Source organism: Pelophylax lessonae, assembly GCF_965119305.1.
Source record: "Pelophylax lessonae genome assembly, chromosome: 1".
NCBI classification, from domain to species: Eukaryota; Metazoa; Chordata; class Amphibia; order Anura; family Ranidae; genus Pelophylax; species Pelophylax lessonae.
This window is the reverse complement of record NC_138768.1, coordinates 218,288,979-218,316,562: the sequence shown is the minus strand read 5'-3', so window position 1 is coordinate 218,316,562 and position 27,584 is coordinate 218,288,979. Positions and strand designations below refer to the sequence as shown.

Sequence of the window (27,584 nt, the reverse complement as noted above, 5' to 3'; positions counted from 1 at the left end):
TTGCGCTCTTCCGCCGTCCGTTTGAGGATGCCCCACAGATGCTCAATAGGTTTAAGGTCTGGAGAAATGCTTGGCCAGTCCATCACCTTTACCCTCAGCTTCTTTAGCAAGGCAGTAGTCATCGTGGAGGTGTGTTTGGGGTCGTTCTCATGTTTGATTACTGCCCTGCGGCCCAGTCTCCGAAGAAAGGGAATCAAGCTCTTCTTCAGTATGTCACAGTACATGTTGGTGTTCATGGTTCCCTCAATTCACTGTAGCTCCCCAGTGCCGGCAGCACTCATGCAGCCCCAGGCGATGACACTCCCACCACCATGCTTGACTGTAGGCAAGACACACTTGTCTTTGTACTCCTCACCTGGTTGCCGCCACAAACGCTTGACACCATCTGAACCAAATACACTTATCTTGGTCTCATCAAACCACAGGACATGGTTCCAGTAATCCATGTTTTAAGTCTGCATGTCTTCAGCAAACTGTTTTGCAGGCTTTCTTGTGCATTATCTTTAGAAAAGGCTTCCTTCTGGGACGACAGCCATGCAGACCAATTTGATACAGTGTATGGCGTATGGTCTGAGCACTGACAGGCTGACCCCTCCCCCATCCCTTCAATCTCTGCAGCAATGCTGGCAGCACTCCTACATCTATTTACCAAAGACAACCTCTGGATATGACGCTGAGCACGTGCACTAAACGTCTTTGGTTGACCATGGTGAGGCCTGTTCTGAGTGGAACCTGTCCTGTTAAACCGCTGTATGGTCTTGGCCTCCGTGCTGCAGCTCAATTTTAGAGTCTTGGCAGTCTAATTATTGCCTAGGTCATCTTTATCTAGAGCAACAATTCTTTTTTTCAGATCCTCAGAGAGTTCTTTGCCATGAGGTGCCATTTTGAACTTCCAGTGACCAGTATGAGAGAGTGAGAGCGATAACCCTAAATTTACCACACCATCTCCCCATTCACACCTGAGACCTTGCAACACTAACGAGTCACATTACACCAGGGAGGGAAAATGGCTATTTGGGCCCAATTTGGATTTTCCCTTATGAGCGTACTCCCTTTTATTGCCACCGGTTTTGACTGTAATGGCTGTGTGTTGAGTTATTTTCAGGGGACAGAAAATTTACACTTATACAAGCTATACACTCACTACTTGACATGGTAACAAAGTGTCATTTCATTAGTGAAAAGATATAATAAAATATTTACAAAAATGATAGGCGTGTACTCACTTTTGTGAGATACTGTATCTTACAAAATGTCTGCTAAATTCCTACTAAGTAATTGTTTAAATGGGGTGTACTAAAGCGTATGCCCATGGAGGGCTACATGGAGAGTCATGTTTAACTGCACAGGGATGCACAGGTGCTCTGTGCATCCCTGTGCATGTAGTCAAAAATGTCAGTTGGGATGCAGCGGCTGTAAAGACAGATCTGACATCTGTTCAGGTGTATGTGCATGGCCCCTAGGTGGCAAAAATGTGCTGTTGAGCTGTGTTTCTGCCACCTGCCAAACTCCCCCCCCCCCCCCCCCCCCCAGGTGCAATAGATAGCAGCCAGGGTTGTTTACATGCTGCAGCTGCAATGCCTCACTTTGTGCCCAAGGAAAAGTTGCTTTGCACCCGCTGAATGCTACACATTGAAGTCAATGGGGAAGTCTTGTAATGCCCTGCAACCGCTTTTGTCAGCAAAAATTGGGTTAAAACTGGTGGTGATGGCTTCCTCACTGCCTGTCAGTAGCCACTGGAACATGAACCTAATGCGGATCGGGCTTCGGAGGCAAGGGAGACTTAAATGCATGTCTAAATCTACCCTTAGACCCCTTCTACGCGCTTGCTCAGCGGGGGAATCTGTCCACCCATCCCCACTGAGTAGGCGGATGGCTGGTCTGTGTTCGCTCTGCTAATGCAAAACAAGACACAGCTCGCTCTCCTCTATGGGCCGTGGAATGTAAACAGACCGCTGGTCAGTTTACACCTGACTGCCATCTGATCCGCTATATGGATAAGGAACCGATCCCCATCCATCTGTTTTTAATGGATTGGATTGGATGTAAGCCTCTCCCTTAACTTACCTGATTCTGATGGCCGTGACCTCTGTTTCAAGTCAGAGTCACTGCCCTCTTCAGAATCCTCCCTAGGTCCCTCTGGTGCACCCCCTTTTTTCTGTCTTTCCAGGGAGAAATTTTCAATCACACTGTCTGATTTTATGGGTAGGCTAGAGTTCATCTGGTGGAGTCCATCTCTGATTCTCCATTTTTAATGCTTCTGTGCTCCCTGAAGAGGAGTAGGATTCAGATGAATCCGCTCAGGAGGATACCCAATTAACTTATATCTCTCCCAACCTTAAGCATACTATTTACATCCTTTACACTGTATGCATATGTCTTGCCATGGACCAGCCTGCATCAACCTGATCAGCCTCCTTAAAAATGCCACAGCCAGCCAAAACATTTCCTGTACACTTTCTGATAAAGCATTTTTTGTGCGATAACTGGTCTCAATCTGAAAAATAGCTTCATTTTTCAAGCGCTTTTCTCACCCATACCTTACTGTAGAGGGGTTTCTAAAGGAAAGGACAAGCCATTTCCTGCCTTAACAAGACCTTAATGGTCCCTGTTGAGGATGTCCCTATTTTTAAGGACCCTGTGGATAAGAGGTTAGGGGCCCTGTTTAAGGCACTGTTTTTTCTAGCTGGTGCTGCTATGCAGCTGCCATAGCAACCATGTCTCTCTAGTCCAAAAACATAACTCAGGACCCTGGGGCCATTTTATTCTATCCAGCAGCTACTTTTGCAGCGAATATTTGCCGCAGAGACACCCCATCATAAAGCTGCGAATGAGAATCACCATTTCTTTGCTTAGAATAAAGATCACAATTCTCTCATGATTCTGAAGAACTTTTTGTTTCAAAGTTTTACAACCCTTGAACGTTAGGTCTTTAAACAAGGTGGCAATAAAATAAGCCATAATACTCTTTGCCTCAATCAAATTAAAAGAAATGTAATGAAAAATAATGTAATGTGAAATAAAAAAATTACCATTACATTCCAAATAAATTTGCCTGTCAAACCCCTCTGAAAAGCAATATGTGTGTATTGGTTTTTAGAGGAGTGGCAGTGTTTTGCAGTCAAAGATTCAGAATAGGAGAGGGGAGGGACTTACATGAAATTACATTGTTAATACAATGCAGCTGAAGCATTGTAAAATAATTGGTAGGACAGTCATTAACAGCAGCCACCACATACAGCTGTTTGGTCTGTGAACTCACCAATTTCTAATCCTCCAAGCCTGCAGCTGCACACACACCTATCTAGCCCCATGCTGTGTGTGTATCGGTGCAAATCAGGTGTGGGACAGAGCAGGAATTGGCTACTTTACAAGGGCCCTTCTCACTCAGCACCTCTGTGGCTGTTCACCCTGAATCCTGTCTCTCTCAATATCTGACTTACAGGAAACACACTATACAATTGTCTTTAGATTTATCAAAACCATATAATATGAGGTCAAATCTAAACACTTTTAATTTGTATGCAATCAGGCAGGCCCTTGGACTACATAGTTGAAGGTAAATCTAGAGGAAATCAAACCACAAAAGTTGTATAGTGTGTATCCAGGTTAAGATGACCCTGATGTCAGTGCATGGATTACTGTGTGCGGTGCGCTCTCCCGTTTTTGTGGGTTTTTTTTTTTTTACCCCTTTGGAGCCTAAGCCTTTTTCTGACACAAGTTCAATTCAGCATTTTTTGCTTGAAAATTACTTAGAACCCCCAAACATTATATATATAATTTTTTTAGCAGAGACCCTAGAGAACAATATTTTATGTCACACTGTATTCATGCAGCGTTCTTTCAAATGCAAGTTTTTTTTAGGAAAAAATACATTCATGAATTAAAAAAAAAAAAAAACGTAAAGTTGTCCTAGGTTTTTTTGTATAATGTGAAAGATGAGGTTACGCCGAGTAAATAGATACATAACATGTCATGCTTTAAAATTGCGCACACTCATGGAATGGCAACAAACTATGGTACTTAAAAATGTAATTAGGGAAACTTTAAAAATGTTTAACGGTACTCAGTTTAGAGTTACAGAGGAGGTCTAGTGCTATAATTATTGCTCTTGCTCTAACGATCATGGCGATACCTCACATGCCTGGTTTAAACACTATTTACATTTGCAGGCGCAACTTACGCAGGGATTCACTTCTGCGCACGAGCATGACGGGATAGAGCGCATTCAAATTTTTTTTTTTTTTTTACACTGTCCCTCTAAAAAAAAAAAAATTTTTTTGATCACTTTTATTGCTGTCACAAGGAATGTAAACATCCCTAGTGACAGCAATAGTATATAGGTGTTTTTTTGGAGGGATCTAGGGTGTGTAGGACCCTAAATCTCTCCATTACACTTAAAAGCATTCAAAACGCCAAGTATGGCTGTTTTTGAATAATGACATTTCTTTAAAACTTAGCGGCTTTAAGGTTCCAGTATCTAGAAGTGATAGTTATGACATTTCTTATGGATTACTAGATCCGAGACCCGATCAAATTTTTGTTCGGGTCTTCGGCCAGCCGGCGGAAGCGCCGGCTCGGGCCTCCCAGTGGGATGGGATAGCCTGAGCAAGCCGCTGAAAGGGGGGGGGGACGTCCCCTCCTGCTGCTTGTAATAATGGCTGAGAAACTGATCAGCCGCATCGCTCTAAAAACTGGTACCGGGGTGATGCCTGCCTGCAATAAAGAATCTTTGACATGCTGGATTGGGATCGTGGAGGAGGTTCAATGGAGATCACAATCTTTTTACGATTAATCACACAGCTCCACTGTACAGTGTGCAAACAATTAGTATGACTTCATCCAGATTATGCATTTTAGTTCTGGCACCAGTTTACAAAAATGATATTGGGGAACTGGAGAAAGAAAACTGATAGGAGGCATGGAAGACATCAGTTATGAGAAAAGAATAGCTCAAATGAATTTTTCTCCTTTAGAAGAGGTTATTAGGGGAATATGATCACAATAATGCATAAGTGGTTCGTATAATGAACTTGGTGCGGATATTCACTTTAGGGTCATCACAATGGACAAGGTGACACACTTTCCATCTCCATTTACACCTCCATAAACAGAAAGGCTTCTTTACTATAAGAAACTTGCAATAGACTCCCTCAAGAAATAGTTCTGGCCAGGTCCCAGGATTGTTTTGAAAAAAAGCTGGATACATTCTTAAACACACAAAGTATAGCACGCAAAAGCTAGGAAATGGACTTCTTGCAAAGTGTATCATCACACGTGGATGGCCTCTTTGCATGGTGCAAAGTTAGAATCTTCCATCTGAGGAAGAAACTGACAACATGATCAGGAACCAAGCTGGTTCTCAATCATCAATTAACCACTTCTAGACCGGAAGGATTTGCCCCTTAATGACCAGGCCATTTTTTGCGATTCGGCACTGCGTTAATTTAAGGGACAATTGCACGGTCGTGCGACGCTGTACCTATATAAATTGATGTCCTTTCCCCCCCCCCCCACAAATAGAGCTTTCCTTTGGTGGTATTTGATCACCTGTACATTTTTTATTTATTGCGCTATAAACAAAAAAAAGAGCGACAAATCTGGAAATAAAAACCAATATTTTTCACTTTCTGCTAAATAATATTCCCAAAATAAAAGAATTTAAAAATCTATTTTTTTTCACCCTTTTAGGCCAATTTGTATTCTGCTACATATTTTTGGTAAAAAAAAATCCCAATAAGCGTATTTTGATTTGTTTGTGCAAAAGTTATCGCATCTATAAACTAGGGGAAAGATTTGTCATTTTTATTTATTTATTTTTTATTTTACTAGTAATGGCGGCAATCTGCGATTTTTAACGGGACTGCGACATTGCGGCGGACAGATTGGACCCCTAACTGACATTTTTGACACTTTTTGGGGGACCAGTGACATTACTACAGTAATCGGTGCTAAAAAATATGCACTGTTACTGTAATAAATGACACTGACAGATTAGGGGTTAACCCAGGGGTGATCAAAGAGTTAAGTGTGAGCCTAGGGGAGTGTTTTCTAACTGTATGGGGGAGGGACTTGCAAAATGAACACCGAGACCTGTGATCCTATATAGGAGGATCACAGGCGCTCTGTGTTCATTTCAGAGAGAACAACGGTCTGCTGTGTTTACAACAGCAGACCGTTGTTCTCTCAGCGGAGAGCGATCGCGGGTGCCCGGTGGCAATCCCGGCCGCCAGCCCCATGGATCGGCATCCCTGCTGCCTAGTGGGGGCGAGCTCTCCAGAGTATATCTGGAGCGGTCGGCATGTGGTTAAAGACCCCCACCTGTTAGTGACAGCCAGAATTAAGAATCATCACCTGCACTTAGTGTCAACTTTGGGCTCTGAAATGGGAGAACAGACGGTGGCCAGGAAGCGATTAACAAAGCTTACCAAAAGCGAATACTTTGCAGTTGTTTGCGTTACACACTTTTCTTATACACACTTTTCTTATTCAAGCTCTAGGTAAAAAAAATTCACAATGAAGACCTATGCACATGGGTTTGTTCAGCTGGAACTGAGGGACATCTGAATTCTTGATGATGTGAAGATTAGCAGATTTTTGAGTTTTGGAATAACATTTTGGCCTCATGCACACTGGATGTTATCAAAACGTCAATAGAAAGCTGTAGAAGGCGTTTTTCAGCTTTTTTTTTTTTTTTTTTTTTGCAGTAGCGTTTTTCAGCTGTATCATTTTTTTTTAGCAAAACTTTACTCTAACCAAAGCTTGTGGCTCAAAAACTTGGATAAACTCCGAATAGCCGCAGTTTTCAGCGGTTTTTTTTAGAGTTGGATCGTTTTTACAGCTGAAAAACGCCTCCTAAAACCCACTAGTTCTGTTTTTTTTTTTACATCCAGAAAACGTCCCTGCCAAAAATTGCTGATAACAGCCTATGTGTGCATGGACACTTAGGATAACATGCAGGGGAGTTTACTGGCTGCAGAAAAAAAAACATCTGATGCCAAAAACAGCAGCTGTCAAAACGTCCAGTTTGCACGAGGTCTTAGGCTGCTCATAGACAAAGTTGCCCACTGTCTTCTGGGGGGCTCTGGGTGAAAACTTCATTAGTAGAAGCAGAAGAATTTTTTATTTACATTTTTAAAAACACCTGACAGGTTTTGGTTGTTGAGACAGGTCATTTAGGATCCTTGTGATGCACATTCTACACAAGGACAGGTAGATCACTCATTGTTCTCCATTAAAGAAGCATGTGTCTATCCTTAGTCGGCATGTACTACAAAGTTACAACATTATTTTTTTTTGCCATGTCAGATTTATCAGTAGTTTTTTTTTTTTTTTTTGCCATGTCCTGTTTTTAAAAAAAATGTATAAAGTACAGGTAAGCTTAGAAACATTTTTTTAAGTTAATTATATATCCTAACATTACGCTTGTTCAATAACCGTTATCACCCTCATGAGACCTATTGTTGTTCGCATAGATGCACTCTAAGTGCGGCAGATTAGAAAAGTTTATAGTTGGCCGCTTTTCATCACCTTTGGGATGGCATAAGAAGTCAATTCTGTGATTGTTAGCAGACCCAATATTTTATATCTGCTTCAAACTGGCCTCAAAGCCACCTTGGCTCGATATCAAAGATGACATCAGATTGTAGCAATCTGCTTTTTAAATTAAACATCTATTATTCATGTATCATAAACTTTTTTGTTGCATCTCTAGGTAGTCTTAATTATACTGAGTAAAATCAGTCTGTCTCACGAAGCAGCTTTGATGGTATACTGCTTTGAATACTCATGGGCATTTATTACCAATGTTCAAATCTTGTATACATACAGATCTTAAAAGTTATAGCATGATATATTTTGATTTTTCTTTTTGGCTCATACACAGATTCATGTATACAGCCTACAGACTGGTCAGTGCATCACAAGCTTGGGTAATTCTGCTGGAGACTTTTCCTGTATTAATTTAAAAGATAGCCCTCCTTATCTTCTGGTAACTGGAAACCGGGATCGGAGGTAGGTTACAGTTAAGTAACCCAATTTTTTTGTTTTAAGATATGTGTATTGTTTTTTCATTGTAACACATACAACAGTCCTACTAGTCTCTTGAATCTCTTTACAGCAGGTTATTTAAGGCGTAATAAAGCCTATAATGGGTCGCACAGAAACCCAGTAACAAAAACAAACCATTAGAACAAATGTGCTAGATGAAGTGATCAGGATCCTGGATCCAGAGAAACAAATGTATGTGGATTTGAAGCCCATCTAACCCAAATTTCATGAAAGTAACTCCATTCTTAAGACTGCATTCATATCCCCTCTCTCTGGGTTTTTTGACTACTTGAGGATTTACCTCGTACCCTGAGCTTAGTTGGATCCACTGCCATATGGTCACAACATGTATGCATTTAGTTACAGAGGGTCAGTCTTACTGCAACGGGTGATCCCAGTTCACACTCCTATATTGGTTCCAAAGACATTTAGTTTGTGCCCTCTGATAGCATGGATGTCTATAATCTGGAATCTGGACATCCTGTCATTATAGGGTCTATGTCATCTTTGTCCTACTTAGCTTTGAGGTGTTGGGACTTTTTACCCTTGCAGGCTCTTGGGTGGTTTGCCTTTCAGGCATTCAGGTGCAGCGCATGCCCCTCTAGGTATACAAACTAATCCATGCCTCTGACGTTCTCTTGCACTCCCAGTGCCGACTAATCACACTCCCACCAGGATTCTATCTCATCAGTCCCACCCTGGAAGTGTTTTTCAGGGTGTTGGCTTCAGTGTCTGTCCTATTGTCTTCTCATGGCATCATCCCCATTGTGGGACGTCGCAGTGGGCCTTATAGCACATATTCCAGATGGGTCTCATGTCTTCAAGATTACTTGATCTTGCTTCATCACCAATTGGTGCTGGAAACTGATTTTCACCTGCAGACAGTTCTAATCAGCATTGATCTTCTGTTTCAATAGTTTTTTTTAATTGTTTTTAGTAAACAAGGAAAAAAAAGATTGTTTGGTAGAGCAGCGAACACGCTTTGCACGCTCTGAGCATGTAGCATAGGTAACATACAACTGTGGGGTTTATTAGTGATTATTGAAGACCATAACACGCAGGTTAGGTCTGCTATGAGGGCCCCAACACACTAAAACTAGTATAGAAGTCTGGACAGTAACTAATTATAAACTACTGGTAGAACGTTCGAACTTCATGAACTCTACTCATGAGGCCACCATCCAACTGGCCACCTGGTGCATTGTTTGTATGCTAAACCGCCAGATCACAGATACACAACCTTACCACAATTAAACCACAGTAGGTTGGCATAGGTGACATGGGAGCCTCTTTCCCATATTGTGTAATAAGTAAGGATTTATCAACAATCAAGCTTTAAAACTGTTCCTTATAGGGGAACCTGCATCCAACAGTACACCCAGGAGTGTTTTGATGAAAAGGGGAAAGGAGAAGCGAAAGGTCCATAGAAGCATGGTACCAAGATTGGCATAAGTTATCAGCATTGGTCTTCAGTTAAAGTGTCCACAGCAAGACAAAAAAAAAGGAGATATATCACTATTACAGGATTCTTCTAGTTCACACTCACAACGGATAGTAAAAGATAAAAGCAAGGAAGCAGCAGCTGAGTTGGAGCAGTGTACACATAATCCATCCCAAAATAGTGGGAAAGCGCAACAATCTAAGATATACTTATCACATTCTACAGCCCTTAAGGGGTCAGGTTTACATAGCAAATCCTCTAAAATGACCTTAGTACCTACCACTCCAACGGAGATGGGGGTCACATGATCTCACTACTTTAGAAGTTTCAGTAGTAGAGCAGCCATCCTTAAGAGAGGTATTAATGGTGGTTAATAGGTGCAAGTCTGCCGTGTCAGAAATGACGGACCAGCTGAAATGTATTAAAGAAAAAATGTAATTTGTTAGACATGATTTACAAAAAGTGCGTGAGCGCACCACAAAGTTGGAGGCCAGAGTCAGTGGAGTTGAGGATGTAATGACACCTATGAAGCAGGAAAATTAACTTTTGAAGGGAACACTTGAGAAACAAAACGATAAATCAGAGCATTTGGAAAACCGACTTAGGAGGAACAATGTTCCCAAAATTGGCTTACCAGAGAGAAGCGAAGGTAACAGTATTAGAGACTTTTTGGAAAAAAATGGCTTTAGGAGGCCTTTGGGAAGGAAGAATTTTCCTCTTTATTTGCTATTAAAAGGGCTGATAGAGTCCCACTGAGAACCCCTCCTTCGGGAGGCATACCAAGACCAGTGCTTATGAAGCTCTATTTCTTTTAGAACAAAGAAACTATATTGCATACATCGAGAGAAATGAAAGATGTATTGTTTAATTGGGCAAAAATTAAATTTTTTCCAGATTTCTCTGCAGAAGTACAGAGAAAGAGAGGGAAATTTGTAGATAACAGGCGGCTGCGGCAGTTAAATGTGCAATATTCTAGGTTATACCCGGCACGAATGAGAATAAAAGCAAAGGGTGTAGTTCATTTTTTTATGCACCTGCCATGGCCCCTGCTTGGTTGGAGAGAAATGAACAGTCTCTATACCATCAGTAAAGCTTAGGCAAGAGGTAGGATCCCTAAGATTGGGACAGGGGTCTTTTTTTTTTTCATATGGGAGCACCAGAATAGAGCTATGGATCAAAGAGTATAATTATTTAGAGAGTCTTAAGTGTTTGGGCATGGACACAGGAATTTTTTGTAGAAAATAATTTTTTTTATAGAAACAGATCATGGGGCCACAATTAAAGCCCCCAGAGGGATTTGGATGGGGGGGGGGGGGGGGGGGAGGTGAGGTTGTTTTTGCTATTGAGAGTTAATATGGGAAAAATAGATTCACTTATTTGGTATAGAAAAGAAAATGTTTATGGTCAAGGTACACTGGAACTTATATATTGGTGCACTAGGGCAAAATTGGTTTCTGATCTGCAGAAACTGGGTATAAAATATGAAAGTTACAGGTTAAAGAAATATGGCCCCTATTTATATAGAGGGACTAGCAATTGGAACAGTGGGAAGTATAAGAGGCTTTAGAGGAGAAAAAGATTTCGCTATATGCAAATGACATCCTCCTGTTTTTGGGAGACGCAAACTATTTGTTATCCGCATTGATGGATGTCCTAAAAAGATTCGGGGGGGACTCTGGGCTCTCTATCAACTGGGAGAAATCAGTTCTTCTCCTGGTTGATGGACTGGAACAGGAACTGCCAGGGATTGCAAGACATATACAGGTGGTGGAGAGCTTTAAATATCTAGGAATAAATATAATGGGGAACTCGAAGTTGTATATATCCAAAAAACTTAGAGCCTCTTAGAAATTTAGGGAAAAATGCAAGACATGCATCCGCCTCCCCCTGTCAGTAGTGGGTCGTGGTAGCCTGATTAAAATGGTGTGGTTGCCACAAATTTTATATATTCTACACAATTCACCAATCTGTATTCCTGAAGTGTGGTTTAGGAAGTTGGAGGGTTTTTAGGAAACTGATCTGGTAAAAAAAAAGGCAACCTAGAGTTTGCCTACGAGTATTGCAATTACTGAGAGATAAGGGGGGTCTGGCTATTCCGCATCCATGGAGCTACTTCTTACAACTCACAAGCGTAAACCCACATACACATCTTTGGTGGAAACATTGGAGGCCAACTCCTTAAGTAGGGAGGGTCAGTGCCCCTCAGTGAAATTAATGATGAAGGTATGGTATACAACACAAACAAAGTTACAATATCTAGGATGTACAGCGTATACGCCTATTGGGACAATGCAAATCTGCCTGAGATGGAGCAGCTGGGGAGTTTATAAATTGGCAGCAAAAGGGAGTGATAAGGCTTTCACAATTATATATGGCATGGGTACTGAAGACATTTCAGGAGCTAAAAGAAAAGTTTGGGTTATCAAATAGAAATTTCAATAAATACCTGTAGTTAAGACAAGCATTGACGACAACATTTACAGAGGGGGGGGGGGATAGAGTGGTGTAGAATCCCCCTATTAAAAAAATCTGGTAGAGGTCACTTTTCGTAAGGGGTTGATGTCACAATTATATAAAAAGATGCATCTAAAAGTATTGGAAAAAGATTCTCAACTTTCTAGTAAAATAAAATGGGAAGAATATGTGGGGAAACGGATGTTCAATGGAATGTAATAACTTCAATAGGTCTACAGTCCCTTTCAGCAGCCCAGAGGCTCACGCAGTTTTAGATTGTGCACAGAGCATATAATACACCTAAAAGATGGTTTCCGTTTGGGAGAAGTTCGGATGCAGCCTGCCCCAGATGTGGAGCTGCGAATGGAGATTTGATTCATATGCTCTGGAGGTGTCCCAAACTGTGCAGATTCTGGGAAGAGGTAGTGGGCAAAATAAATTCAGTATTTGGAATAAGTTTACATTCGGACCCAGTGCTGTGTGTGCTGGGAGCGTGGGACTTGGCGCTAAACGAATAGCAGTATTAAGATGTCTTTATCAGGCTAGAAGGGTGATTACTGGTAAATGGATAAATGTTAAGCCACCATCTGTAATGGATAGGTTGGGTAAGGTTAACAATACAACATTAAGGGAAAAACTGGCCTATATGGGGGGGGGGGGGGGGTAGTAGATTTGAAAACATATGGTAAGCATGGATTGGCACATAAGATTGTGAACATTTAGTAAGTTGGTTTTGCTCATATTCTAATTTGCTTGTTTAATATTTTATTCCTAAAGGGATTGAAGGATGGGAGGTTGGGAATCTGGGAGTGGGTAATCTTTTCTTTTAAGATTTGTATTTTTTGGAATAGTTCTCATTGTTTTTTGTGTATGGAAAGTATGTCATTGAGAAAAATGAAAATAAAGATGAAGTAAAAAAAAAAAGTGTCGACACCAGGTTCGCCTTCCTGATCCTCTCCCTTGGTCAGGAAGTTACCAGTTTCTCAATGGTTGTAAGAGAGTCTGGTGTTGAGGGGTCTCTCTTTTCAAGGTGCCTCCTTTTCTTCTTTTTTTGGACTGCCTTAGCCTTTGCAGTTGTTACTTTGATTCCTATCTTTTAACCAATTCTGGACCGGAAGATTTTCCCCCTTAATGACCAGGCCATTTTTTGCAATTAGACACTGCGTTAATTTAACGGACAAGTGCGCGGTCGTGCGATGGTGTACCCAAATATAATGTCTTTTTTTCCCCACAAATAGAGCTTTCTTTTGGTGGTATTTAATCACCTGTGCGATTTTTTTTTTTTTTTTTTTTTTTTTTTTTTGCGCTATGAACAAATAAAGAGCGACAATTCTGAAAAGAAAAAAAAAAAAATATTTTTACTTTCTGCTATGTAACATTCCCAATACAAATAACTTAAAAATCTAATTTTTTCATAATTTTAGGACAATTTGTATTCTGCTACATATTTTTGGTAAAAAAAAAAATCCCAATAAGCGCATTTTGATTGGTTTGCGCAAAAGTTATCACGTCTACAAACTAGGGGAAAGATTTATGTCATTTTTATTTATTTATTACATTTTTTTTACTAGTAATGGTGGCGATCATCGATTTTTAGCGGGATTGCGTCAGGCAGATCGGACCCCTAACTGACATTTTTGGGGGGGGGGGGGGGACCAGTGACATTACTACAGTAATCAGTGCTAAAAATATGCATTTTTACTGTAATAATGACACTGGCAGGGAAGGGGTTAAGGTTAACTCAGGGGCGATCACAGGGTTAAATGTATCCCTATGGGTTGTTTTCTAACTGTGAGGGGGATGGGCTTGTGGAATCCTAAATAGGAGGAACACAGGCGCTCTGTATTGATTCCTGAGAGAACAACGATCTGCTGTGTTTACAACAGCAGACCGCCGTTCTCTTCACGGGGAGCGATCGTGGCCGCCGGCCTCATGAATCCGCGTCCCCACAGGCAAATGGCGGCGCGTGCCCTTCCACAGATCGCCATACAGGTACATATGTGGCGGGCGGTCGGCAAGTGGTTAAAGTACATACATGCATTTTTGCTTCCGAGGATCAGGTAGTCCCTGGCCTGATTATCCAGCTCCTCAGTTCTGAGGCTGGTAAGAACTCTTCATCCAACCTTCGATAAGATCCTTTCATTGGGGAACTCTTGCTCTTGTCTCCTGGACTACACTGGATTTCCAGAACTGGTAACTTCTTTGGCATTACAGTATCAATCCCCATGCATGTCTCCTGTGAAGGTTACTGTTTGAAAATGTTAAGATAATTACACTCCCTTACCATTTAAAAGGAGCCTTTGATACAATGAGTTTGATTAGCTTTTGATTTAAAGGAAACTATGTTCTACTTCTGTCAGTCCTGCTTCCATCAAGTGTGGTCTTATGGATTCAATTCCTGCCAGTTGGTTACTTCTGGATATGGAGGAGTGGTCCATGCCTCAAGATCCTACTCTGGGCCATCTGCGTGCTGAGAAAGCTAGTTTTCTGATGCAGTTATTTTCTGACAGAGACAAGTAGTGCCTTAATGGCTCTATGGGATCTTTTTACCTAGATCTAAGACCTTCTTCCTGAACTGTTTTGTAGGCTCATGAAGAAGGCTTTTTTGGCACACTTCCCTGCTTTTGATTTTACCCAGGCAAATGTTACCCATCATCTCCTGGACAGATTATGAAGCTTTGTTGGATCTGGGGAGCAGGTTATTTCAGGAAGGTTCTCCAATGTAATCAGTTCTACTAGATCTGTATTCCTCTTTGTTGGTCGGAGAGGAGACCTGCCTTTTTTTTCCCCCGACTTCTCCTATAATCCTTTCTATACAAAGCTCTCGGTTTCCTGTAAATATTCCATGACCCGCATCCACACCTTGAAGTTACCTCTAAATCAGCGGTTTGCTCAAAAAAAAAAAAAAATCAGATTTTCGCAGGACATATCTGTCTTGCCAGTTCTTCAAGCCACACCTCTCCTTTCGCAGACCCTGTAGCCAGGTGAGCTGATGCTTAAAGCATTTTCTAGTGTAGAGAGACCCTGGTATTCCTTTACCCAGAACATTGTTCAATTCTGTGTCCTATCTTAGTGCTTTGAGAGGTGTTAGCACTTTGTCACTCATGCTTAAGCTGTAATTCCTTCCCTCTTGGGAAGTGTGTTGTTTTTGTTCCCTATCCTGGTTGGATCAGATTGATCAGTTCCCTGTTATTGTCTGTATTTATGGATTCGCCACTGTATTTTTCTCGCTAGTGTGAGAATTCTTGTCTTCTGGCATCAGTCTTTCCACACTATTATCACCTGGTCTTGTCTTCTTCCTACCATTTCGTGGGAGTTCAGCCTCATCTAGTGCCATCTTAGGGCATTAGTCCTTGAGCTGCCTGCAGTCCCAATTTGTTAAAATTAGGCATGTTCGTGGTCTCTTGCTGTTTCCTACCCTTCAGTTGGACTGCTTCTTGATGTCCTGACAGTACATGACGGTCTGTGTCCCTCAATGGATGAGAAAGAAAATAGGATTTTTGCACCCACTGTACTGGAGTCCAATTTGGACATTATCACTTAGGGGTGTACTCACTTTTGTTGCGAGCAATTTAGACTTTAATGGCTGTGTTTAGTTATTTTGAGGAGACAGCAAATCTACACTGGTATACAAGCTGCATACCCACTACTTTACATTGTAGCAAAGTGTCATTTCTTCAGTGTTGTCACATGAAAAGATAAAACCAAATATTTCCAAAAATGTGAGGGGTGTACTCACTTTTGTAAGATACTGTATATATATACGTTAGTGGTCACTATATGGACAATGGGACGTAAACTGAGAAAAGACCCAAAAGAGGCAAAGAACAAAAACTACAGTCCACCTTGATAACTGAGTGTGTGTTTGCTCAAATTGTCAGAGGGTCATCAGAAATCATATGCCCATAAAATGGATGTAATATACATCAACAAATCCACCAACTGGAATAAATTAAGCATGGATATATATTAATATAGGGACTATGGAAATGGGGGTGCCCATGGAAATCCAGGGACCCCACATAGACCCTAAGCATCCTGGAATGGTCCTAGTACAGCCAGAAAACTGACCTTGCTGAGATGGATGTGCTCTCATGCCTAGCATAGTCAGTTTGAAATCGGAAAGCAGGGGGACTGGTAGGATCACAAGGTATTTTACACAAAGGAAGCACTGCAAAGAAGACCAGGCTACTATAAAAGTACATACATATTACAACAGACACGTATCGGGAATATGAAATTATGCCGATAAAGTACTATTTAACTTTTCCTTACCAGAGTGAAGCCCAAATCATTTCCTCAGTTATGTCCCTTCTGTTGTTGCACTGAATATGCTGATTGATCAAGAAGGGATTTGTAGAAAACATTAGAAAAACTCCTGTGTTTCTGCATGTCCAGTGCCCAGCAACAAATTTGCATCTTCTGAAGGGAAGGGGGTTAATCTCAAGTTTTTGTTTGGTGCTATGGTGCTACATAAAGTCTCGAGTAGATTTCTGGCACAACTAAAATATAATGTCACCCTCATATAGGTAGGCCTGTGAGTGGAAAATAAAATGGTATGGTCCAAGGATATGCTTTAAGTTGAATTGAAAGGTTTTTTCAAAGCTGTTACTCTGCATGAATAGTGAAACATAATGTGTTTCCAGATGACTTTTTTTGGCAAGGTGTTCCAGTGCTTCCTTTTCAAGCTTGGTGCGTGGGGATTTGGCAAAGCTATATTTCCTCTTATCAAGCTGACACTTACCACCTTCCCCTTCCAGGCACCTGCACCCTTCACCAGTCCTCAGAACCAGGGGAGGAAAAATGCCATAGAGTTCTGGAATTAGGCCAGAGCTTGTTATTTCAAGGCACTGGATCGTGACGTTCTTGATAAATAATTCTTTCATTTCAGCCGTGTCCTGTTCCAAAATACGGTTTTACCAGATTGATGAATATTCTTGTTGAGATCTATACATGTCCTTGGCCAAGTTACTTGTTACCAAAACAACAAATGTCTGTCCATGAAAATTTGGACCTTTCTTTTATCTTGTTTTAAACATTAATTCCGTATATTTAAGCTAGATGGTACATTTGAAATACTGTTAAAGGAACCAGGCATAAAAAGGTATGTTCAGGATTCTGAAAATGTCCTCTTATTTTTATTAGGTGTGTAGTATTTATGAAAGGCTTCGCTTTAATCATTTTGTGTGAGTCTGATTTTTCAACTTCAATTTTGAAAGATGAGAGGAAAGTAGTACAGTCAAGGCAGGCCAAAATATGAGCAGATGTTAAGGCAGAGAAGATGATTGATACATATCGTGAATGACTTTCACTTCAACAGGAGCTCCATGTTGAGGTGCAGAATCCTTTTTTTTTTTTTTAAGTAGGACAGACTTTTCTTATGTTAGCTGTAATTGACAGCGGTGCTTCACCTTCTCTTGGCTGTTTGAGAGTAAATATACAAAAGAAAAGCCGCGCTAAATTGACATGTTGAACATAAATCAAGCTAGGAATAATGATAACCATAAATTGTGCAAAAAATTATATCATATTGACCAATACCGTGTATGGCAAAAAACAATAAGTGATAATGTCCATGAAAGACAGAAAAATATCTGTTAATATATATAGTGTCCATAAAGGAACAGTAAAGTCCAGTTTAGGGTGCCAAGTGCAAGAAAAGAATCCACCACCAATTCCTGTGACTTCTTCCACAATTAGTGCTGCATGCTATAGGCACACTAAACGCTTACCAGACCAAATATAAATACAGGCATCCAACATGTAATGGGAACTCCAATGTGATCCTGCAGGTGGCGTAGTGCCTCTCTGTAGATGGTCTATGTAAATCCAGCAGGGAGCCACGATAATACACCAACCATCACTCTAAATGGTATCAGCCCGGCACTCCCTGGACTCCTGTGTCTGTCCAGACACAGGAGTCCAGGGAGTGCTGGGCTGGGACCATTTAGAGTGCTGGTTGGTGTATTATCATGGCTCCCTGCTGGATTTACGTAGACCATCTGCATTTGATTGTAAATGATAATAGATATCTCCTGATTTTATTATTTTATATATATTTTTTTTTTTTTTTTGTTAATGAAATCGGCACAAAATAGTAAAAAAAAACAAAACAAAATAAAATCTGCTTCTGACAGTCGCAGTGATACCATAATGTGTATGTTATTTGTTGTTTGTACCCATAGTAGGGCCACTGGTGTATTTAGGTTTTGTGCTGCCCTAGGCCTGACTAAACGTGTGCACCCTCTAATTGAAATATGACCCACCCCTTCCTGTAAAGACCACACCCTTCCTGTTTATGACGCACCCTATCATCTGTAAACCACAGACCACAACCACAGTCTATCAGTGCCCATCAGCATAGCCTCATCAGTTCCCTTAAGTTCAGCCTGATCAGTGCAGCCTTATCAGTGCCCATCAGTGCAGCCTCATTACTGCCCATCAGTGCAGCATATCAGTGTGGCCCCATCAGTGGCCAACAGTTCAGCCCCATCAGTGGCCACCAGTTCAGCCTATCAGTGCATCATATCAGTGCCCATTTGTGCTACCTTATCAATGCAACCCCACCAGTGCAGCTTATCACTGCCACCTCATCTGTGGCCATCAGTGCAGCCTATTAGTGCCCATCAGTGCAACATATCAGTGCCCATCAGGGCAGCATATCAGTGCAGCCCCATCAGTGCCGCCTCCTTCCCTATAAGTGCAGTCTCATCAGTGCCGCATGTCAGTGCTGCCTTATCAGTGCAGCCTCATTAGTGCCCATCAGTGCAGCTTATCAGTGCCACCTCATCAGTGGCCATCAGTGCAGCTTTATCAGTACCCATTAGTACAGCTGTATGTAAGATTACTCCTTTCTTTTAAGATATTTGGACTTGTGTTTGCTGCCACTGATTGTAATCATAGGATTATTTCACTTATTTGTATAATGACTAGGAAGTCCATAGTCATTTTACAAATAAGTGAAATAATCAGTGGCAGCAAACACAAGTCCAAATATCCTTAAAGAAAAGAGTACTCTTACTAATCCAGTGACATATTGCAATAGAACATATGGAGGTGAGCAGGTCCAAAATATTATTGCCATCATATACAATAAAAGTGTTAATTGTATATGATGCAATTCAGTATTCTCACTCAAGGACAAGGATGTTTAAAGAAATGGAATTATATTATTGACATGATGCCTGCCATACCTGGGGGCGGAGGAGGGTAGGTGAAGCATTAGCCTGCAGTGCCACACTTATTAGCATTGGCGGCCGTCGGGCCAGTTGTATTAAGTGTGGTTGGCGGCCTGTGGTCTTTCCGAATGTCCTCACCCACTGTTATTATCAATCTGGCAGGTAGCAGTGTGACTACTTTATGGGAGTGCCAGACTAATTTGCCTCCTGGACCTTGCCCTCCGGCCCGATTCACCCCATAGGACTGGCATTATACTATAAGTGTAGCGCAAGCCAGCGGGGACCCTTTTCGTGCGGAAGCCGGGAGGAGGCTTTTTTTTTTTAATTTGCTTTTTTGCTGCCCCCCTGCAAAGTGCCGCCCTAGGCCTGGGCCTTGTTGGCCTAGGCCAAGATACATCACTGAGTAGGGCCCACATACATCAGTGAACATTTGCTTTTTTTAAATCCTACCTAAAAGACACTGAGCCCAACTTTTGACTCTGACCATGACTTTTCACCCTAATCCCTATTCTATTCTAGTCTTGCTTTGTTTACACTTTTCTCTAGCGAGGGATACAGTGTATCCTTCTTAACAATCGAGAGGAGAAAATACACAGGGGTGAGCTGTACCAACAATTAGAGGCTATCACAATTATCAGGTTATCTGGAACTGGGCCTCCTGGATCCCGAGCGTTCGTAGAGGACACTGGGTTCTCAGTGTGCAATGCGCTCCCAGCACAAACACTGGTACACACGTATGCGTCCTCGCGGAAGAGGACCCAGTTTTGTAAAGGCTACATATATGTGTACAGTCGGCCATAAGGAGTTAAAGGAAATTGATATAGTATGCAGGCTGACCTGTCCTGAAAGTGCTGAGTACCTGGCTCTAATGCTGATCTAGTGCTGCAATAACTTAGGACAAGTACTCCAAAGACATGCTGGTAGGTTAATTGGATCCTGTATAAAAAAAATGGCCCTACTGTGTATGTATGTGAGTTAGGGACCTTAGATTGTAAGCTCCTTGAGGGCAGGGACTGATGTGACTGTGCAATGTATATGTAAAGCGCTGCGTAAAGTGACAGCACTATATAAGTACCTGAAATAAATAAAAAATAAATAAATAAGTATGCACATCAGGTGTCCTAACTTTTAGTCTGCAGGCTTGAGCCAGGGTGTTTATTCAAATGTTGTGTTAACCTAAGAAGAGCCAGACAACTAGTATTTTTGGAAAGAATTTATCAATAACAGTATTTGTATTTCGCTCATGTTTCATTTATTTAAGTACTTCAAATTGCAGTCATTATTTCATTATCATAAAATGTCAGAGATGAGTATGTTTGAACAGGTTGGAAAAGTTATGTATGCTTTTCTTTCACTGCCTAAGAGAAATAAGTGTCAATGCTACAGTATGTAGCCGTATATCTAAATTGTTATGAAGTTATGGCAGAGTATTTCAAAGTTTACCCTGGGGTGTGTTTGCTGTTTGTGGGAAAGCATTTGCTAATCAGCTAAAAAGGACAATGGAAGCTGTTTGTTTTGGAAATGTTTAAATCTTGCTCCTGAGGGACGCTTTTGTGTATTTTCTGGTATTTTACGTCCTTGGCACAATCTCTACACCCATAATGACAATTGTTGGTGACAGTGTAGCATGTGGACCTCAGGTTCAGTCTGTGACAGCATGCTTTTTAAAGAAGGATTTTGTGTTTGTCATACCTTTTGTTCTATATATTTATCACAACTAAGTAGACTTGCATATGTTAGGAAAATTCTGTTCTGACAGATATTTGCTCTTTGCTAGTGAATAGGGAGCTTTTGTTTTGATTTGTTTATGTATAATGAATTATTAGTTGTCAGTACCTAAACCACAAGTGAGCAGGTGACAATTTACCTTTGTTCGTCTCATTTCATGTATTTCCATCTTAGTTAGGGACTTTCCCGTCGGGATTTTCTAGATCATATCGCAGCTCACTGTTGCTCATTTGAAACATCTCCTCTTTTTGACCAGAAAACTTTTATGGATTTGCTATGAGTATGGAGAAAAAGTACAGTCACAGGAGGAAAGAAGCTATGTGGTTGACAAAAATAATTGGCAAAGTGATACTTGGATCAATTGATATAAATTATCTGGATGTCCGGCTGCAGCATAAAGTGTATACTGACATGTATGTGAAGTTACAAAAACTTGCACAAAAAACAAGACACGAGACTAACGCCTGAGGACACGTCCGGACGCCAGGTACTCCTTGCACCCAGACAGAATTCCCACGGCATAGCCATATCAATCCAATGAGGTGTAAATATATATGAATTTCTCTGAGGGCAAGCCCTGGGAGCTCGAGCTCTGATCCCACTAAGGATCGGGGGGAGGAGGAGGAAAGGGGAAAAAGAGGCCAGACCCAGAAGACAGTGGAATTGCCTCCCAATATTGGAAAGTCCCTGGGCTGGCCAGTGTCCAATATGGGGTCATTCCTGATGCTGTATGATGAATTGACCAAAGTCCAACAGAATGTGTGGGGATGTAGGCCTCCACTAGGTGCTACTGAAGAGAGAGTTCATTCCAGGACAGAATCATATCTGTCCATTGAATAGCAAGGCGTTGATCCCCTCTAATAATAGGCAACTCTAATCATCTTCCAGCACTGTGTAGGGGTGGAATGATGTGACCTTCAGTCTTTTCCCCAGTGTTTGCCGTCTCACCTGTTCCCTATACAAGCTAAACCGGGACAGTGGCATAGGTATATGAGCCAAGTCCATGGCAAACAGTGTTCAGACTTTGGGGGACCCACTGTGTATCCAGTTGATATATGAACAGCATATAAAAGTTTATGTAGAGCAGAATAATTTGTTCAGGTGGTACTATACCAACTCTTCACTTGGTTCTTAGATAGGCTGTGCTATGAGCAGCTGCGTCGTCCACTGCAATTTTGTCCACTACAGCCCGATTTCTATATATGTCACCGTTGATCCTCCTCAAAGAATACGGCTCCTGCCCATGACCATCACAGCAAGCGGCTTTGGAAATCCTTGCCGCTCGTTTCACAGCTCGCCACCCATCCGGGGATCATTGGAGCGGCGTCTCGTCTGTTAGTGACATCAACACGTTTTGCAATGCTAATGTGAAGCTTCGTCTGGACCTGGCATCCGAACGTGTTGTCACATATGCTTGTTTCGTTTCTTGTTTTTGATGCATGTTTTTGTCACTTCACATATATGTCAGTACATACACTTTATTGTTCAGCCGGGCATCGAGATAATTGATATCAATTGATTTAATAAAGTTATATAGTTTGTTTACGGGAGCATCACTTTGCCAATTATTTTTGACAACCACATAGCTTCTTTTCTCCTGTGTCCATACAGGGTACATTTTGTTTATATGCGTTAAGCTACCCATATGGAAGAAAAATATATTTCCAATATATTTAGGGAAATTTTTTTTAGATATATATTGAATATGGCCAAAATTGTAGCATTCCAAATATATTTCCAATATATTTGGGACATTTTTTTTTAGAAATATATTGAATATGGCCAAAATTGTAGCATTTCAAATATATTTCCAATATATTTGGGACAAATAAAAAATGTTTTTTTTAAAAATATATTTTAAATATATTTTTCTTCCATGTGGGTAGGTTGACAAATACCACATAGGTGAGGGCAAAGTTGGATTCAATTCTCTACATATGAGCATGTTTTTGTTCACCTTTTTATACACATTTGCTATGAGTATAGGCTTGTCTATCAAAAAGCAGAAACTTAATCTGAAGCAGGTAGGCTATGCCTCGGGCCGCAAAGCCAGAGGTACAAGAAAGACTATTCTGCTCTCCCAGGCTACAAAATAGGAACCCCAAATGTGCAATTTATTCGTAGACACAGACCCAGGTTAATTAGTCTTTCATTAAATCTGACCTCCTATAACCACTTTCCAACCAGTTCAGATGGGTAGAAATAAAAAGAGGGGACTGGTGGGGGTGTAGTCTGGCCGGGACCTGAGATGGCTGCTTGAGACTAAAGCTCCTGCAAGCCAAGGACTTAAATTTGCATTTTGGAGAGCCAAGCACATCCATCCAGCATGGGTAAGCCGATTCCAAGTGCCTCTGCTCCCCGCACATCGAAGGAGACCGGAACGCAGCTCAGCCGCAACATCCCTGAGCTGTTCTGGACCCAGCGCTTCAACCACGAGGCTTCCCAGGCCTCAGAGCCGGGCTCGCCTGGCAGCGGATCCAAATCAGACAGATGGAGGAGACACATCCAGTTCCTACTCAAACCAACCCCTGTGCCTGATCTGCAAAAAGTGGCCTTGGATATAAAGAACACCCTTTCAGCTACAATTTCAGACCTCAAAACTGACATCCAGACGGTTGCTCATCGCCTCTCAGACGTGAAGCAGACGTCACAACTCCATGCTGAAGCTATCAGGCAATTTCAACGTACCTATGACACTCAGTTATCACATTTATTTAACCTTCACCGCCATGTGGAGAATTTAGACCACGAGTTCGCAGGCATAACATTAGAGTGCGGGGAGTACCTGAGGGGATAGATTCTGCAGCTTTGCCAGAAACGAGTTGGAGCGCACGTCCTGGGAGCCTGGTGGAACGCAAGCCGGTAGTTACCGCTCTCCACTCGCAGGCACCATTTTGGCAGACGTAACCCCCGAATTTTTATGCTTTTAATGTACTGTGAATCCCGCAATTACTTTATTAAAGGATATTTTAACGGAACTGCACCATTTGTAGCTTTTTTTATTCTTTGCCCTGATCGGACCCTGAGGATCCAGGCCATCCAGGAGAGGGATCCTGGATCGTATGGGACTACAAAGCCCAACAGTTACCTTCCCAGCCTAGGAGGCCATAAGGTTCAATAGGTCTTTTTACCGTACGGTATTTAAGACCCACAACTTCTGGTGAGTGCATACCCCCCATTATTCCACAAGGTTGACACCACAAGTACCAGCATTGGACTATTGGAGGACCCAGCACAAAGCACCTGCACTTTCCCTTACTTGGCACTCAAGTTTATCTATTTATTCACTGAAGTCACTTATGAACTTTATACTTGGACTATATACATATATACATTTTTGGCACTAGTTTGCACTTTATGGCACTCCTATGGTTTTTACTGTGACTTATTTAGTTTTTTATATATATTTTTTTATATTTCCATCGCGATATCTATTATTTATTCAGCCACATTTAATACGCACATGTTTATCTATTTATTTTTTGGGTTTATTAATTTAATCATTCTGAACCACTCAACCTTTGCCCACAATTTCCTCTACCCAGGATATTGACAAGCAGTTGTCCATCCCTGGATAGCATTAGCAAGCGCTATATCAAATCCAAAATACTTTGGGATTTTACCCTTTATCTACCTCATATCCTATAGCAGCTGCTATCATCACTCCCTTCCCAATCATTTAATTTCTACACTCCTCTCCCTCCCCCCCCCCCCTCCTAATAGGACATCATAGGCGCGAGGGATATACACCATTTTGGAGTATATTTTTACTTTATGCTTTATTGTTAACTTTTCCCCTTAAGGAGGAAATACTTCACAAGGGAAAGGGGGACACGTTTTGTATAATGGTTCCGAAATTAAACATTTTCAGGACCTCTCCCAAATCACTTTGCTGAACAGGCATACGTTACGCCCCTACTTGAAGCATTGAGATCCCATAACATCCAGTATCGCTGCCTATCCGCTACCGCTAGAGGCAGCACTGCCTTACTTCAAACACCAGAAGACCTTCAAGCCTTCTGTGAGCAACTTGGTCTGCCTCCAATTGACCTACTGGATTGGTACGCTTTCTATTTTCCAGCTGAACCCTGGTGCCGGATGTCCCACAATCCATCTCCGAAAAAGACAAAGGCAACGCTTCCAGAAGACATAGACTTCATCCTACCTCACCATGCTCCCGGGCATCTCGCTGAGATCCAAATCAATGCAGTCCTGGATCCTCACCAACTCCACAAGGAGATTCTACTACTAATTGGAACAAAATCAAATTAGCTAATTGTAATAATGTTTAATAGCAGATATGTGCTTATTAGTTACAAATTCCAATTACCATGAAAATATTTCTCCAACAATAGGTGCTAAAAATGTTATAAATTAAAGTGCATTTAAATCCTCCTAGAATAAATTGTAAACTAAACACTATTATAGCTATAAAAATATAAATAAATGACTGAATATAAATATAAAGTGCATACGTGAACAAGTGACCACAAATTATAGTGCAACAAAACCTTCATGCACAATCGTGCTAATTATGAAAGGTGATATTGTGCTTATAGTCCCTTTTAGAAATTTACATAAAGTCCAATAATAAAAGATAAGTTCATAAAGTTCCATCCAGAACGATTTTCTAAAAGTGATATCTATGTGCTCCTATTCAGACTTTGTGTTCAGTGATGCACTCAGGCTACTAGGACCTATAGTGCCTGTAGTATTCCTCTAGGCTGGAAAGTGCTTCCACTAATGGTAACCAGGATCCCTCACAGGGGGCTCATGATCTAGAAACAAATGCTCTCAAAAAAATTATAGTAAAATCTTCATTGCGCAATGTTCTTTATTTAAAACTTTAATAACAAGTTAAAATACTATAAACTCACATTTTAAGGTGCCTCCGATGGCACTCTCTGCATGCAATAAACATTTTTTTTTTTTTTTTTTTACTAGTAATGACGGCGATCTGCGATTTTTAGTGGGACTGTGACATTTCGGCAGACAGATCGGACCCCCAACTGACATTTTTTACACTTTTGGGGGGATCAGTGACATTACTACAGTAATCAGTGCTAAAAATATGCACTGTTACTGTAACAATGACATTGGCAGAGAAGGGGTTAACCTAGGGTTGATCAAAGGGTTAAGTGTGAGACTTGGGGAGTGTTTTCTAACTGTGGGGGGGGGGGGATGGGCTTGTGAAATGACCATAGAGGCCTGTGTTCCTATATAGAATGATCACAGGCACTCTGTGATCATTTCAGAGAGAAGCACGGTCAGCTGTGTTTAGAACAGCTGACCATTCTTCTCTCAGCGGGAAGCGATTGCGGGTGCCGCAATCACGGCCGCTGGACCCATGCAACGGCATCCCCGATGCCTAGTGGGGGGCGGGAGCGCGCGCTAGCCCCTCAGCACTACATGAGCGACCAACGTAGGGCTACATCGGTTCGCGCAGGAGAGGCTGCCTGCTGTGCTTAATGTGGTTAATGATGGCTATACATGGATGCCGATATACCTAGTATATCTTACACTCTGCTATCATCGCTGTCTATTACAAAATGTATAGTTTCTGCTGTTAAACAACCTATATCAGTGAACTGTGGGACCATCACATGCTACAGGCCTCCTTTGATAGATGTCTTTCAATGCAAGTCCACCATGGGTCCATAGTACGCTAAGAGGTTGGAGCTAATGTATGCAAACTGAACCTAAGATTTTTAATTTAATACGTTACTAGTTGAAAAGGCACCTTGTTGTTCTTCCAAGAATTCTGATTACTATTATTAGCCAGATTGCCCCACCATAAACGTGACTGTCAGGGCACATGTCTTTCCTTTAAGGAAGATATAGCAAAACACTTTGAACTTTACTATTCAAAACTTTACAACTTGAAACCTGAGAGTTCGCACTTAACCCCTTCAGAGTCTAGATCAGAAGCCATTAGGGGTTTCCTAACTCAATATAGCCCAAAGCCTATCTCCCAATAACAAGCTAAGGAGATGGAACGCCCTCTCTCTATAGAAGAGCGGCAGACCGCCATAAAGCAAATGAAACCTGGTAAAAGTCCTGAGCCAGGACCCCTAGGTTGTTAGCTTTCAATGCCCTCTCCAATTCTAACACACCAGTAGGTCGCATGCTGGAGGCCCACATAACCGTTATACCGAAGGATGGTAGGGACGCTTCGCAAGTTTCAAATTACAGACCCATATCACTCCTCAATGTGGATATTAAATTATACTCCAAGATACTGGCTAACAGACTGCTCCCGTTCTTACCTAACCTTATCTCTATGGATCAGGTGGGCTTTATCCCAGGGAGAGAAGCCAGAGATAATACTATTAGAGTGTTGAAACTTTACCACTGGCTCACATCTTCTGAGACTCGAGGCTTCTTTTTATCTTTAGATGCCGAGAAGGCATTCGACAGGTGGCCTGGGACTACATACAAGCAGTACTCAAAGCGATTGGACTTCGTCCTCGCATGCTGGCTCATATCTGAGCACTATACTCTTCTTGCTTTTGCGAGTGTACGAGTCAATGGCCACCTGTCGAACGCCTTCACTATTAGTAATGGAACACAACAGGGATGCCCCTTATACCCTTTGATTTTTGTGCTAACACTGGAAGCTTTTTCTCAACAGACTGCAATCTAACCCTGATAATAAAGAGCTTCAAGGAGAGAAAGGAACTTCAAAGTTACCTCCTTTGCATCTGACATCCTTCTTTCCCTGACATCTCCTTGCA

General features: G+C 41.5%; 1 protein-coding gene across 2 annotated transcripts in view; it reads left to right on the top strand.

Annotated features, from left to right (window-relative positions):
* FBXW8 (F-box and WD repeat domain containing 8) overlaps window positions 1-27,584 on the top strand; it is a 315,006-nt gene that overhangs the window by 218,409 nt on the left and 69,013 nt on the right. For both annotated transcript variants that reach the window (XM_082252220.1, XM_082252219.1), the window contains one exon: window positions 7,886-8,013. In XM_082252220.1, coding sequence (XP_082108346.1) covers window positions 7,886-8,013 — 128 coding nt within the window. The remainder of the gene's footprint in view (window positions 1-7,885; window positions 8,014-27,584) is intronic.